Raw genomic sequence first — 16,099 nt, 5'->3', positions numbered from 1 at the left:
TTGAATCCCGTAAACAAAAAGAAGGCCGCGGAGGAAATCGTGAATTGGGGCCGAAAGGCCGCGGATGAGGTGATCAACGAAACTAACCCGGTACTCCATTGGAGGCTTGGGGTAGCTTTCTTCGCTGGGAAAGCGGATGGCGTCTTCCTTCTTCATGAGGCCAAGCCTCTTCAGCATGTTGGTGTCCTGGTTGGAGATTTTAGATCTCTCCCACTCAAGATCCTCGGCGGCCATCTTGGATTCCGGAGTACTGTGGCGAGTGAGTCGCGTGCGCGGTGGCATCGACGGCAATGGGCAGAGCAATGTTCGTGAGTGCGGAAGATCAGAGAGAGTTGGGCGCAGGGGAAGCTTTTGCGAAGAAGAACAGATGTGCGGCGCAAGCGAGGGAGTGAACGGAGGTTGAAGAAAGGTTTATATAAGAATCAGGTGAAGCAATGCACCGTTGGATGAAGGAATCGTGTGGTGAAAAAAGAGCTTCTAGATAAAAGGGTAAAAAGGTATTTTTACTGAGATAGGCGTTACCGTACGTGCGCCAGGAAAAGCGGAGGACGTGTGACCCCCACTTGCACGACGTGTCAACATGGTGGAAACAATGGACCCACAAGGCAGAAAAATCACGACTATCACCAAGAGATGAAGCAATTTGATTAAGGGAAGCATGTCGACAAGAAAAACAAAAGAAGATTGGCTACATGAGGAATTATTAAATACCTCGGGAGCCTTTGATCAAATACAAGTTTTTGCCCAAATGCTCGGGGGCTACTTGGATAAAAAGTGAAATTTCGAGTATGGCAATATAGAAATTGCGGGAGCCTACAACCAAGCACAAGTCCTTGGCTGTAGACTCGGGGGCTACTCCCATCGGGAGCGCTGTTCGCGCACCCGAGAGATAAAAAAAAGAAGAGAGAGATCATATTGGGAAATAATGACAATATAGCGACAAGGTGGACTAAAATGTCGAGCCTACAACCAAGCACAAGTTCTTGGTTGTAGCCTCGGGGGCTACTTCCATCGGGAACGCTGTTCGCGTGCCCGATGAAATTAACAAAGGAAAGATAGAAAAGCAAGAGAGTATATTTCGAGTTATAATTAACTCTACATATACTCCCATCGGGAGAGCAATATAAGTCATATTTGACTCGATAAAATGTGCCATTCCAACAGCCGGAAAAGCACTCGACAATATATTCTCAGAACGCCGAAGTTGCGATCAATTTCTGAATGCCGCAAATTTACGAAGGTAAGACCCCAGATCCGTTCTGCTGGGCGTGGCATCGCCAAAGACTGCGCTCTGCTACTTTTATCCGTATCAACAGATACGAAGAAAAATCCTAACGGACGCGTTAGGTACCCGATAAATTTGACTGGGACTCGACAGAATGGTAAGACCTTAAGCGGCACCTGTCAAAGTTTACACCAGTATCCCGAGATCATGTCCAGGGACGTGATTTTGAAGTAGGTTTTTGCGGATTGCCACTAGAGCAGTTAACTAGTACCTGATCCGTCAGATGAACTAGCCCCAACTACCATTATCCCTGTACAATATAGAATTTTATGTGAAGAAATATAAAAAAGTTAAAGCTTTCGAATAAAAATAAACAGTGGAGATTTTCCCTGATTCTACGATTCAAGCAAAATCTCGGGGGCTACTGACATAGGCATCCCAAATGGGCCTGCCGAAGATAGTACCCGGGGTTTACTGGAGGCCCACTACTCGAAGAATAAGAAGATTCGGGAGCCCAAGATCTATTAAGGAAAGTTAAGAGTTGTAATAGGAAGTGTTATTTGTAATCTGGCGGGATGAGTTAGAAACCGTCCCGGACTCTGTAACTTGTATAGCACGAATCCCTCGGCTCCACCTCCTATATAAAGGGGGAGTCGAGGGACGAAGAAGGGATCGAATCATTGTTTACAAACCCTAGTTTTCACAATCGTCGAGTACTTTTCGGCTGAAACCTTCGAGATCTACTTACCCTCTACTTCTAACTAAACCCTAGCCTACAATCCATAGGCATTGACAAGTTGATACCTTGTCAACTACTGACATTCTATACGACCTAAAACTACTCTATTTGAAAGAATCAACCTGTTGCAAGTTAGTTGTTCGCTGTTACCATCTCACTTCTTGATCTTTTCAATTTTAAGAGACAAATTTATTAGACATATCTAAATGTCTAAAAATCGACCACGGACATCTATGCTAGTTGAACATAATGTTTATATATTCCTGATGTTCATCTAAGGAGAATTGAAAATATGTATTTATGGGGTCATGTGTATAACCTTTTCATGCATTTTCCAAAAATTAAAAAACACTACGGGAGAAGAATAGATACCGTTTTGGGCCCACCTACATTGTTGCTGAATGTGTGCGACACACCGCTGTTGGGCGTAACATGCATCATCATAAGCAAATCCTATTTGCCGCTCCATGCAGGAGCGTTTCTCTTCCACCTGAAGCGGTCAGGCATGAGCCGACATATTAAACAAGTGACAAATGACCAGTTTTTTCATGTTTTCTTCGGTTTCTTTGTTTCTTATTTGGTTCCTTCCATTTTTCTCGTGTTTCCCTCTAGTTTTCTGGTTCTACCTGTTAGTTTTTATAAACTTTTTAAAACAAGAACTTTTCCAAAAAAAAATAATTTGATCATTTTAAGTTTGAACTTTTTTCCAAATTTAAACATGTTTCACATTTTCAAATTTGGATTTTTTTCAATATGTAAATTTTAAAACCTTAACCTTTTAAACATTAAATTATTTTTAAATGTAAAAATAATAAAAGATAGAGAGAACCAAAGGTGCTATTAAGCTGCATTCGGTGAGGCCCTTTATGGGAAGGCTGCAGGCGGGTTACTCCATCCCACTAAAGGCGGAGTAGGAAGAACCCTATAAACTGCCTAGCGCGACATGGATGCACTGGCAGCACAACGCAGTAGTGTTGTGGATTTTCCTTCTAAGTTCTTTTTGTTGGTTTTTCTAGTTTTCGATTCGGTTTTTGTTCTAGGTTTTTGGTGAGTTTTTATTTGGGTTTTTTCTGTTTGAGTCTTGTTCTTCATTTTTTATTTTTTATTTTTGTTTATACTTTATTTCCATAATTTTATTTTTCACTTATCTTTTGTTCGCTTTAAATTTATAATTTAAACATATTAAACGTTTGAAAATAATCAGTTTTAAATAATGATCATATTTATTAAAAAAATATCCAGATATTTCATGGGGTCTATTTTTAAAAACATTCATATTTTTAGAAATTGTTCAGATTTGAAAATGTTCACTTATTAGACTCCCCTCGGCACCCCTTAAAGCGGTGTATAGCACCTCCCGAGAGGCCGAGAATAGGAGCTTCTGTCGTCAAAAAGAGATTGCGTTGCTCTCTTCTCCCAAATCATCATCGAGTCCCTGCGTCTGTTAATGTTGACTACCGGGGAGCTCGAGTTCCTTCGTGTCATCATTGAGAGAGTCGGTCGAACACTCGCTGTGCGGCCCTGCTCGCCGTATTTAAAACGTTTGTTCGAGATACGGCGAGCGATCCCGATTAGCGAGCTACCTCGTGACGCCATCAAGTGCGACTTTGCATCGGGTAGCTATTCGATCCTAACCTGAGACTAGACTAGCGCCATAGATTTGACGGAGACGGCCTGCTTGTACCTCAAGTGTGATTGCTAGCAGACACACTCGTTCGTTAGGGAGATCCGGCCGGAGATGGTTTTTCTGCACAAGTAGTACTTCGCTGCCAGGTTTGGTTACGGAAAATGACATACTGGCGATAGATGGTACTATTGCTGAATGGCTCATAATTGTTCACTTAAATGCATTTATACCCTCGCTGCCTTGTTGCTCAACGGCGCGCTCGTGCGCGTCTTAAATCGGTATATTCTGTTTGTGCGTGGCAGATCCTTCAACTTTTCTCATCTTTTTTTGTTGTTGAAAATGGTCAAGTCAAAAATTCAAAAAGAAATATTCAAAATTCAAAAAAGGGGTCAAGTCCCGAAGGACCCGAAAACTGCTTATATTTCAATGGTGGGAGTGCAGGTTACAGAAAGTTCAAAAAAAGATGAGAAAAATTACAAGCAGGACCTTCACTTTTACACCAAAAACCTCGAAACGAAACAAGAAAAAGCAGTCGAGCCCATCAGGTCCATCTCCACCGCGGCGCCATGACAAACTCGATAGCACCATGGGAAGGAGAAGAATCGCCATGGGAAGGCAACCCTACTCTCCCCACCTCCGGCTAAGACCTCGATAGCAGGCAACCCTACTCTTCCCACCTCCGGCTGAGACCTCGAGAGCACCATATGAAGGAGAAGAATCATTCTCAGGCACCAAATGCAGCTCGCATCACTTCTAGAAAAATAGCTAGTGCCAATATATCTAGTAGTGAGGCACATGGCTAGTGGTGCGCCATTGCTATATAGCAATGGCGGGACCACTAACACGTGCGCCACTACTAGTCCATTACCAATGGCGCACTAGGTTAGGATTGTGTCATATATTGCTATGTCTAGGGGCTGGAATTTTTTTTAGGCAGGGTTTAGCACTGGCCCATGCCCTGGTGCGCCACAGGTATCTCACACACCAGTGGCGCACTAAGGCATGGTGCGCCACTGCTAAACCCTACCCAAAAAATTTCCACCCCCACTAGGTAGGAGGAAGGGGAAAACCTCAACGGCGCCCCTAGCGAGGGAGTGATGCCTGCAGGCGTCACCACCGTCGTGACCACTGGCCATGGATTTCTCCCGGAGGCCCCAGCCCCACAACCCACCGTGGCTCACCCAGCCGACCTCCGGCGACCAGGCGCGACCACGAATCTGACCGAAGAAGGATGTCCTTCAGATCTGGCGCGTGCGACGCTGGAGAGACCAACACGCCAGACTAGCACTTGTCACTAAGCCACTGCCCACGCAGCCGAGCACGGTAGCCAACAACCACGCGAGCGCCACCCCGCTGGAGAGTCGACGCCGCCCACCAGCCTAGGGCTACCGCCCTAGCTTCCCGAGCCCCCGCCGAGGAAGAAACCCGTAGAAGCCTCCCTTACCTCAGCTGCCAGCCCTCGAAGCAAGAGGAGTCCACAACGTCGTCGCCTCGGTCAAGACGATCCTGGCGCAGAGATCCTCCACCTACACACCACACGGGGGGGGCGAGAGCTCAAATCCCTGCCGCCCCCTTCACTGGCGACGCGAGCTTAGCTCGGCGACGCTCTGGGGGCGACGAGGATGGGGGAGGTGGGAGGGGAGTGGTGGCGGCGCGGGGCTAGGGTTTTGTCTCCTCGGTTGCCAGAAGGGAGGCGAAGCGAGGACTCGCGGAGCATTTTTCGCTGCTCTCTGTAGTGTTACTTCTCCGTCCTCCGTCATCCGTCCGTTCCATAATGTTTGCCATGATTTGTAGTTCAAATTTCGAACAAAGAAAAAACTCGGCGGGCTACACAGAATGAGAATGATCCTCTCGCATCATGGTCACCTGCATGATTGCTGTAATCTGGAAAGCAGTCCAGACGCACCACCCATCACGCACGCGATCGATCCTGATCTGGGAAAGCGGGCAGGGCGTACGTTGACCGTGTCACACACAAGGAGATGCCCGATCGGTGGATGGTTCGCGCCGGCCGCGTCAGGCAAATCCATGGGAATATTGTTGTGTTGCAAAAATCGACGGGAGACCGACCAACCAACCAGCATCAATCAATCAGCAGACGTACATGCGGCACCATGCGTAGCACGTCCAACACGTTTTGAAACCGTCGGTGCGCGGGCGATTAGCGGAGCTAGTAGTAGTAGTGCTGCAAGCAACCAATCAGCCATACAAGCAGTTGATCGAGGATCGCCTTCCTAACAGAGGGATGGATTAACGAGCTGCTCGGATCGTTAAGGCTTAACTCATTAAACTCGTGATCGTTAAGATTTAGATTACTAAGCTTGTTAAGATTAAGGAGGTAAAATCATTGTCTACCTCTGTTTGTTATTTGCTCGCGAGTGCTTACGAGCTGCTCGTTAATTTTTTTTGGCTAACAAGTTAAATACTACATACGTGCACTCGTGATGTATCGAAGCCGCAAAGTGGTACATGATGTCATGGAGCCGAACATAGTAGATGAGCACTAGGATTTGGCTAGCAAAGCAAACTATGCACATATAGTTTTAGTGTTTAAAGCCGGTGAGTTAGATAAGGTCACCATTAACGAGCTGTCCGCGAGGCTCGCCACCTTGCTTGTTTAGCTCATTAATGATATTGAGCTATAATCAATGTTTTGCTATGTTCGTTACTATAACGAACCGAGCTCAATGAGTCGAGCATATGAGGGCTCGTTTACCTCACCAAGCTTCGAGCTTTATGTCCAGCTTCCTAGTTGGTCATGTGTATGCAAGTTGTTGGATGCTAGGGCGCGTTTGCTAGCTCGTATCTCATTTGGCTCGCATGTGAGGGCATGGACTTGGGCTATTTGGAGCTTTCGTTCCCATGTTTTTGTAAGTCATTTGCCATGAAATTCATTTGGCTCGCACCTGAGGGCGCGTATCTCATTTGGCACGTATGCGCACGCGCACACACACAGCTCTCTGATTAACGACGACAACGGCAATATGGCTTCTTCCTATTCTTTGCCCAGCTCTCATTCGCCTTCGGCCATGACTGTACTTAACCACAACTCCTATTAGGTAGCCTAGGATTACATCTTGGTAGGTTGAGCCAGATCTGCGAACTATTTGCATATGTAGCTTGTGTGCCTATGTTTTTGCAGTGCCATTTGCCATGAATTTTCCAGATCTAGGATAGGAAGTGTACAAACGTGAAACTTGTAGGATTAAATGTTGCACTGGCATGAGCTTGTTAGGTAGTGCATCGTCAGGAAGAGCACACCCAACCAATGCGTCGTCAGCCAATGTCTTTTCTACCTATGCTATTAGATGGAGCACCTTTGGTCCAACACAGTAGGGTGAAAGATTTCATCATGGTCTTCATGATCGTTGAATTCTTGGTGTATTGAATCATCTATGATTGGATGTAGCATGCAATGGTATGATAATCTCACCACATTTGAACAATGGTAAAAATATGATAGTCTCATGTGTGTAACCAAACAGCAGGAGCTCGTATCAGCATAGCTAAAATAGGATGTGCGCAGGCCACCGAACGAAATGAGCTTTGTTGCTCAACCAGTTGACGCAAATCCATCATGAGCAACCAAATAACTTGCTAATTGTGACCCAGATCTTATTTATAATAGGTTAAAAGCGACAGACCCTGCATCCAGAAAGTCTCAAAATTGATTCAGCCTACCAAACGCGCCCTACCAGCCACCGCGACCAAACCTCCCAACCCAGCCAACACGTCCAGACTCTCCAGAGCGAGAGGTCAACGGTACGTAGTCGCAGGCCTGCACGCACGCCGTTTGCTCCAAGCCGCGGCGTGCCAGTTGCAGCCAAGACCAAGTGGCCGGGTTGTAATAATAAAGAGAATAATTGTCTGTCTGTGTGTATATGCATGGAAAGAAGAAGAGCAGCCACCTCTTAAACAGAAAAAACCGATACTATAAAGAATTCCGTGGAAATAAATGGAAAGGATGTGCAGGCAGGATCGATACCACAATAATTCAGCTTGCCAGACAGCAGGAGACAAACTGCATTGCGAAAGCCTCTTGGCCTCTTTGCAGGAAATGTCGGTCAAATATATGGTGTTGTTGGGTCGGGTCGGTCATGCAAAGCGGATTTTCTAGCGGCACCGTGACCTACCGGTCACGATCTGCCCGTGCGTTGGCAGCTCGCGATTCGGGCTGGCGGGAGTGGTATTCCGAGTTTCCAATTGGTATCTGCATAGCCAGCTGCGCATTAAATAGGTCAACGTATCTATACGTTCATGTTTGTGGTCTCGTATACCAGTTTGCTTCCTCGCTAACAAAAATCTCCAGACTCCTCATCCCTTTCTCTTCTACTGTCTTTCCTGGACTGGATCCCTCCACTAAATAGCTTCCCTATCTATATACAACCTAGGTTTGAGATTGTATTTCTTGATCAAAGGATTTTCTTTGTTGAGTATTAATGAGGATCAGAAGATGCAAATGTGTGCAATGTTTTTGGTGACCGTTATTTTTTGTTCACCGGAGTGCTACTTTTTTTTTGTTTGCTACAAGAATTGGAGCGAATTTGATTCCTCTATCGATTCTCTGACATTTTTGAACAATTTGTGAAAACTCATGAAACACAAATAAACATGTACGGAAAATCATGAAACATAAAGAAGCATCTTTCAAAAATCATGAAAAAAATCGTGGAAAAAAATCGTGAAACATAAAATTGCATGAAAGCCCTATGATTTATTTGTGACATGTTTGAACTTTATGAGGGAGAAAAATGAATTATGTGTGAAAATTAGTGATTGATTTCTATAACATAATTGGATCCTGATATATTATAAAACATAACAATACATAATGAGAATTTTAATACTCGGTGAACTTGTTCTTAAAACGACATAATATTTGGAACCATGATTGAAAGATATATTCGAACTGACTTTAAATGTCATCTCCTTTTCATGTTAAAAAATGTCCTCTCTTTTTTCCTCCAAAGGAATATGTAGGTCACTAGCTGCGGTGAGAACAATGCAATAACTGAAGAGAGGATGTGGAGAGTAGGTTGTGTGTGGTTAATGGCAGAACTGACCACATGGGTAGGGTCCATTAGCATGCAGAAAATCACAATACAAGATTTACGGGAGAGATACAAACCCTGCTGTAGAAGAAGCACACGAATCATGGCATTTTTGTGTGGTGGATATGTGACCGGTAGGCCACGGTGCCGTTAGAACTGCATTTTCGGTCGGTCATGCGTGCCTAACCTGCGCACTGTGTCTGTACATACCCACAACAGTCCTTTATTCTCTCACTATTCATGTCTACCGCTACTACCTCCTTCCCAACTTTGCAAAAGAATTTTTTTAAAACAAATCTGCGTCGCCATTGCGCGTGCTTATACACGGGAAAAATAAAGTAAGAAGAAGTAGAACACGAATTGAACACACGACAACACGTCGAATAAAACAAAGACACTCGACCTAACTGTGCAGTTCCCACCATGAATATGAAGGCATGGTCCCATGCATGAGAACAAGCCCTCTACCAACGAAATTAAGAGACGACCGATCGAGGCGATTGCGTCCACGGCTCGTGTTCAGAACATGAACTTGATGTGCGTTTTGAAACTGGAAAGGGTGATGGAAACAAAACAATGGATGGATGTGCAGGCGTGTGATGTGATGTGGCGAGTGCACTTCGAAGAAGGCACGCAAATATTTATTGATGAAAAATGATGCAGTACTGTAAAATGTCCATGACTCAATTCATAGAGTACTAGTAGCTTGTGGTTTACACATGGAAAATAATAACAATGCCGAACGATCAATAATAACTGGAACGAGCGAAAAGTGATGTATTGTAAAATGCTTATGACTCAAACGGTAGATTTGTAGCTTGTAGTCTATACACGAAAAATACTCACTCATTCCAAATTTAGGAATTAGGAGGCATATTAGGTTTGGCTAAATTTTGACCAATTATATAGAAATTCCTTATTTCTTCATAATACCAAACGTATACAATATGAAAACATATTTCATAATAGTTCTAATAACATTGAATTGATGTTGTAGATGTTGATATTATTTTCTATACATTCGGTCAAAGTTTATAAAATTTAACTTTGACCAAAACTGATATACATTCTAATTTAGCTAGGATGAAGTAACAATGCCGAAAGTTTGATTTCCTGCACATGTTAGAACATGCTACATTTTTCACCGGCATCTGTAAATAACATTTGGCATTCAAGGTACCACGTGATACACAATGTATCGTGGTCGGTTTTAGGGACCTAAATTAACGTATTTTTAATGCTTCAAGACATAAACTCTAAATTTATTACGAGAAATATACTACTCGCTCCATTCATTAATATAAGACCTTTTATATAGTTTAAAATGAAATAGATATAGATTAAAGTGAGTAACCTACACACTAAAAGTTGACTAGATACGGATCAAAAGGACTAAATCTACAAGGAGCTTAAATATCTTATATTAGTGAACAAAGAGTATAATTTATGCGCCGCTTAATTTTGCACGGCGATCTTTCATGATGTCCCATGCAATTCAAGTAGAGAACTTGCCTTATCTCGTTCCATTAAAATTGTTATCGTGAATAGAGAATGAAATCTTGTTATACAATGGGTTATACTACTTGATATCTTCTCTAGAAATTAATATCATACTAACTAATATGAAAAAGGTGGTCATAAAAATTAAATTGGAGTGGCAAGCCATTGGCTCGCGCTAGTGTATATAGCTATCACTAGGTAATCTAAATGCATCTTCTACAATGAATAAAGTGTGAAGGGATGATCTTAACCATGGGAAGACGGCTCTCTTTGAGAATATCACCTATCTACCACCGAGGATATATTTTCCTAAATTCTCAAACAACCTTTTAAATAACCGCTTCCAACATATCAGTATAAAATTTGTTAATCAGTACATCATCATAACGCAAAATCACCATAACGTAAGACTAGGGGGAAATTGTATTTTCAATCACCACATGACGGTCAACTAACAAACAACTTCCAGAAATTTTCTGTTTTAAGTGTTATATTTCTCTTATTTCTTTCGCATCTAACTCGGCAAAAAGGCACATGCCTTCTTTAAGAAAATAATGGTTTTTGAAAATAAAAGAACTAAACCACTTGCTGAGATGGGATCATAACATAACCGTGCACTTGTATTGCGAGAACATGAACATATAGGTTAGGTCTAAATTGAGGACAAGGAAACACTTACACCACTTTTGAGACCAAACTATTATAAGGAAAATAAGTTATTGCATGATAGAAACCCTAGCTACCACCCTTCGGACCAATCTCTACTCCGCGTCACGGTGCTGGACCTTTGTCGCATAGGCATCGCTCTAGTATTGTACGGCGGAGGAGAGAGGTTCTCTTATCTCTCCCACTATGTAGTAAGATCTCTCTGGTTAGGCTTTGGTGTCGCCATGAAGTCTCTCCGATGTTGATGGTAAGGTTATCCATGTTTTTTTTTTACGACACTAATGCACTTGTCTGCCTAGATAGGGGGGTTCCCTGCTAATATGTGTGTGCAATTGCCAATCTTTGTCATATGTGTAATCTTTAGCTTCTACCACAATTCAACGAGATTTGGTCGTGTATGCATGTGTTTGCATGTACACAAGTGCTTGGACTTCGTGATGTTGTCCATCACCGAAAAGAGTTAGCGCAATGTCAATGAGTTTGGATGCAAACTTCTTTGAGAACTTAATTTGAGACATATAGACTTAGTTGTGAAATCTCCTTTAGTTAGGGTTGATTTTTGTGTCTATGGCTTCCGTTACTGAATTATTTCTGATCATATCATATGTTTTCTTTATCTAGTACGAACTATTTGGTTTTAAAAAGTTAGTAGGAAAGTGAATAAGTCCACAAATAACAAATCTACTCTACCCGCGCAAATTAGACCGATGGCTTTGCTAAATCTTTGAAATCCCCGGGGTAGTTCAATTTTTTGAAATGGTCCTTGGAGTAAAAAAAACGGCTGCCGCAAAGAAAAAACGGAATGTATGTTAAGAAAAAAGAAAGAAACAGGAAAAAAAACTTCCAAAACATGGCCCACGAGAACCCCGAAAAAAGGCAAGGGGATTGGTGTAATATTTCCCATTTAAAACCCCCCATGCCATGCTCCCCACATCCCTGCCCCAACTTCGCAACCTCGTCGTTCGCCACCCTCTCCTCCCTTCCTTCCTTACTTGGTCTGCCCCTGACCTGACCTGACCCAACCCTTCCTCCCCACCGCGCACGACGCCAAGAACCCAACCGCCGAAGCGGCCGCGATCTTCTCCGCCGCCGCCATGACGGAGTCGCCCCGCGCGCCGTCCGGCTGCGCGATGTTCGGCATGTTCCGCCGCCGCCGCTCCGCCTCCATGTCTTCCCTCTCCCGGATCAATGGCCCTCCACAAGTCGCCGCCGATAAGGACGTCGGGGCCTTGCCCGCGCCGGTGAATTCGGCCAAGGCCGGCGCCCACGACGGTTCCTCCATCGTGCCGCGCCCGAAGGTCATGCCTTTGCACGCGCAGACGAACGGCGCCGCAGCGACCCACGCGCCGCGGCCGTCGAGCGACAAGACCAAGCCGGCCAGGGCGACGAACGGCGCGGCAAAGACGGCCGCGGCGGCGTCGCCCGCGGTGGAGTACACGGGCATGGCGGCGGAGCTCGACAAGATGATCCACGACCACCAGCGGGTCAAGGGCACCACGCAGATGATGCGCGCCACGTCGGGCAACATGATGATGCACCGCAACCTCGGCAACCTCAACGCCGCCGGGGGCGGGGGCGGGGGCGCGTCCGCGCGCAGCTCGCTGGAGCGCGGCGGCGGCAACAACCCCAAGCCGGCGCCGGCGAGCAACGGGTACGCGTTCTCCGGCCTGGGGAACATCGTCGCCGGCAAGCCGCAAGGGGGCGGCGACCCGCTGTGCCGGGCGCTGTCGCACCGGACGGACCCGGAGAAGCTCAAGGAGCTGGGCAACGAGGAGTTCCGGGAGGGCCACTACGCGGAGGCGGTGGCGCTCTACGACCAGGCCATCATCATGGACCCGACGCGGCCGGCGTACTGGGGCAACAAAGCCGCCGCCCTCGCCGCGCTCGGCAGGCTCATCGAAGCCGTCGCCGACTGCAGGGAGGCCGTCCGGATCGATCCCTCCTACGCCCGCGCGCACCACCGACTCGGCGGATTGTATCTCAGGTCAGTACGTACCTAACCTACGCACGTAGGGCATTGAGTTCGTCATCATCATCACTAATTGTTGTTTATTGATGCAATGCGACGCGTGCGTGCCTGTTTTCATCTGGTAATTACCTGCCGTAATTTGCCATAGTAAGTGCCATCAATCAAGCTACGTAGTAGTGGATTATACTCCAGGATGTGCGTCGATTAATTGAATTCAAATTAGGAAAGTTGAGCTGTAAACTTAATCTGGATTGAGCACGTATATACATGGTCTTAATTATTGTGCGAAATTTGCTGTAAACTTAGCTGTGAGCTACAAATTAGGGGAGTTTAGCTGTAAACTTAGTACTCCAGTTTTTTTCGTTGACGATTGATTGTTTAACGGTGCCAACTGATGTTTCGTGGAGAACCACTAAGCTAGATGGCAGCTAACAACCGAATGTTAAATGCTTAATAACGAACAGGTTGAAGAATTAGATAATAGCGTGGCTGCTTTTGCATACACTAATGTGTGGTAGACATCGCCGTCGGATTTAGTTTGTTCAACGCCAGGTAGTAGAGTTACAAGTATTGTTATTCCTTGGAAACCTCTAACGTTTCCCCTAAGAAATGGAAAAGACCTTTTGACGATTAGCGCCTAGATACTTTGATCTGCATCCTACACATGCTGTTTAATTTTAAGCATTTGATCATAGGCTAATCTATCAGGTCTAGCTAGCTAAACCTCCATCCTTAAATCACTCTGGCACTTGTGAATTTTTCATGGATGATTGATGATTTCAGTAGCCAATCACTTCCTCCGCAAGCATTCTTAACCCTCCTTTTCAAGTTCATGATTGCACTAGTTAAAATACAACAGGTCTATCTACACATAGTACTTCCCAATCAGCTTAAGATTCAACAATTTTCATAATGATTTTCATACGGGGTGGCTGCTAACAGTTGGTTGTTCGTTTTCAGATTAGGGGAGCCAGACAAGGCCATAAACTACATGAAACAATCGTCCAGGGACTCGACGAGCGCTGACGTCTCCCGCGCGCAGACGGTGAAGAGCCGCATCGCCAAGTGCAACGACGCGCGCAAGCTCAAGGACTGGATCACCGTGCTCCGGGAATCCCAGGCCGCCTTCGCCGACGGCGCCGACTCCGCCCCGCAGGTCAGTGCCACGAACACGCGACGTGGTGGACGTCAACTCTGCACGACCGGCAACGAAAAAATAATACTGCACGAACGTGTCTGACACGACGAGGTCTGTCCGACAGGTAATGGCGCTGCAAGCGGAGGCTATGCTGAAGCTCCAGCGGCACGACGAGGCGGACGCGACGCTGCGCGGCGCGCCGAGGTTCGGCGTCGATGAGTCGGCCAAGCTCTTCGGCACCACGGCGCACGCCTACGTGCTCATGGTCCGGGCCCAGGTCGACATGGCCGCGGGGAGGCTCGAGGATGCGGTGGCGACGGCGCAGACGGCGTGCCAGCTGGACCCGGCTAGCCGGGAGGCGGCGGCCGTGCACCGGCACGCCAAGTTGGTGGCGTCGGCGCGGCTGCGCGGCAATGACCTCTTCAGGGCATCAAGGTTTGCGGAGGCGTGCGCTGCGTACGGCGAGGGTCTCGGCGGCGGTGGCGAGGCCGGCAGCGCCGTGCTGCTCTGCAACCGTGCAGCGTGCCACGCCAAGCTCGGACGGCACGAGAAGGCCGTCGAGGACTGCACCGGTGCGCTCGCCGTGCGGCCCGGGTACAGCAAGGCCCGCCTCCGGAGAGCCGACTGCAACGTCAAGGTCCGTTCTGATGTTTCACCATGTTTTTGCTGCATTGCACGATCTCGCCAGGTTTTGTTAACATTTTGTTGTGCTGGCGATCAGTTGGAGAGGTGGGAGGCGTCGTTGAGAGATTACCAGGTGCTGATCCAAGAACTCCCGGAGAACGAGGACGTGAAGAAGGCTCTCACCGAGGTCGAGGCCAAGATCAAGAGCCAAAGGAATTGATCGTGGGGACACATCTCAGCATTGACGCCAGGTAATTGCAGGCTAAAGCTACTACTGACTATTCATGTTTTATCATGTCTTAACCGTCAACCGGTGCACTTCGCCATAGTCCTGAAGAAATAATGCACTGGTTACTGAATTCTGTGTTGCTACCAAAAACATGTTCCTTGCAAATTGACGAAATAGCAGTCCTACAGAACTAGTAGATCCTAAATAAATAGACTGTTGAACAGACTTGATTAGATTGTTCCTGTACTGAATAAAAAGTATTCTATCACCATACATGCATCAAAGTCTCTTCTAGTACTTCTTGAGCACCAATCACATATGTGTCGGCTATAACAAACGTAGTTTGGTGCCTTTATCTCCCTGATTAATTTAGCTGGTTAGGTTAAGTGTTAGGGCATGATTCCATGACCACGCGCAGATAAAGAAATCAAAGTGGTTTGAAAATCAGGCAGATTCCTTACCCGTGCTTATTCTTTAGTAAAAAGCATTGGCATGCTAATCATAATACAAATTTATTCTTCCTCGCAGGTTTACTTGTTCGGTCGCCTACCGGAGAAATAAACTGCAAATTCTGAAGAGGCCGGGCAAGGCTTTTGACAAAACAACTTTGAAGTCTCCACCCGCTGTTCCGCAGTTTGTGAACAGCAAAACCTGTATGTTTTTTGTTGTTGTGAAACATACACCAAATTACAGAAGAGAATGAAGTGATGGAACTGTACATAATACTCAGTCGCTCCATAGTGATGAATGTATAGTTAGTTATTTATTTGGTTGTGGGGGTGCCAGCAGTGGCTCCCAGGATTTCTGAAGGTTTAAGTTTGCTTCTCAAACAAAACAAGCAGAACAACTGTACACTAAAATGAATGTTCATTCTAAACAGAATATGTGTGGCCATTTATTTAAGCTAGCGTCCCGTGTCACTTTTCCTGAAATTCGAACAGACAGCTTCATTCAGGTACCTAACTGCAGAGAACATGCATAGATCAATGTTCTGTCGTGCCCTTTGTGACCGACTAGATTACAGGCTGTACGCTAATCATGTTGTGCATTAGTGTCTTGTGGAGTTCAACTTCCTACTACAGTTATCAGCTAACAATTTAAGTTATCCAAGTGTTTGGTGTATGTTCTCTGATATAAGTCACTCGATGGTGTTCATATCTGAAGTTCTGAACACAATCGGTAACTTGGCTATTATCCCAGAATCGTCAAAAGGCCATAATTTGATTGTGATAATTCACGCGGTAGAGCATGTTCTATAGCCCCAAGATGATTCGAAGTTATATGCCTGACACGATGCACATTACAACTACTATTACAAATGGAACTTCACT

General features: G+C 45.7%; 1 protein-coding gene across 1 annotated transcript; it reads left to right on the top strand.

The window, feature by feature from the left end:
- The first annotated feature begins 11,755 nt into the window (after window positions 1–11,755).
- LOC127305800 (TPR repeat-containing thioredoxin TTL4) lies at window positions 11,756–15,671 on the top strand. Its single transcript, XM_051336324.2, has 5 exons — window positions 11,756–12,792; window positions 13,738–13,933; window positions 14,040–14,552; window positions 14,637–14,790; window positions 15,297–15,671. The coding sequence occupies exons 1-4, from the start codon at window positions 11,903–11,905 to the stop codon at window positions 14,757–14,759; spliced, it is 1,722 nt and encodes a 573-aa protein (XP_051192284.1). The 5' UTR covers window positions 11,756–11,902; the 3' UTR covers window positions 14,760–14,790; window positions 15,297–15,671.
- Window positions 15,672–16,099: the final 428 nt, after the last annotated feature.

This window comes from Lolium perenne, chromosome 6 (genome assembly GCF_019359855.2).
Source record: "Lolium perenne isolate Kyuss_39 chromosome 6, Kyuss_2.0, whole genome shotgun sequence".
NCBI classification, from domain to species: domain Eukaryota; kingdom Viridiplantae; phylum Streptophyta; class Magnoliopsida; order Poales; family Poaceae; genus Lolium; species Lolium perenne.
Note: the sequence above shows the minus strand (reverse complement) of the source record. Positions and strands in the feature narration are given on the sequence as shown.

Excerpts from the sequence above, each read along its gene's own strand:
- LOC127305800 (XM_051336324.2), top strand. The coding sequence starts at position 11,903 with ATGACGGAGTCGCCCCGCGCGCCGTCCGGCTGCGCGATGTTCGGCATG. Across the intron at positions 12,793-13,737 it reads CTCGGCGGATTGTATCTCAG|ATTAGGGGAGCCAGACAAGG; the intron begins GTCAGTACGTAC and ends GTTCGTTTTCAG. Across the intron at positions 14,553-14,636 it reads GAGCCGACTGCAACGTCAAG|TTGGAGAGGTGGGAGGCGTC; the intron begins GTCCGTTCTGAT and ends GCTGGCGATCAG.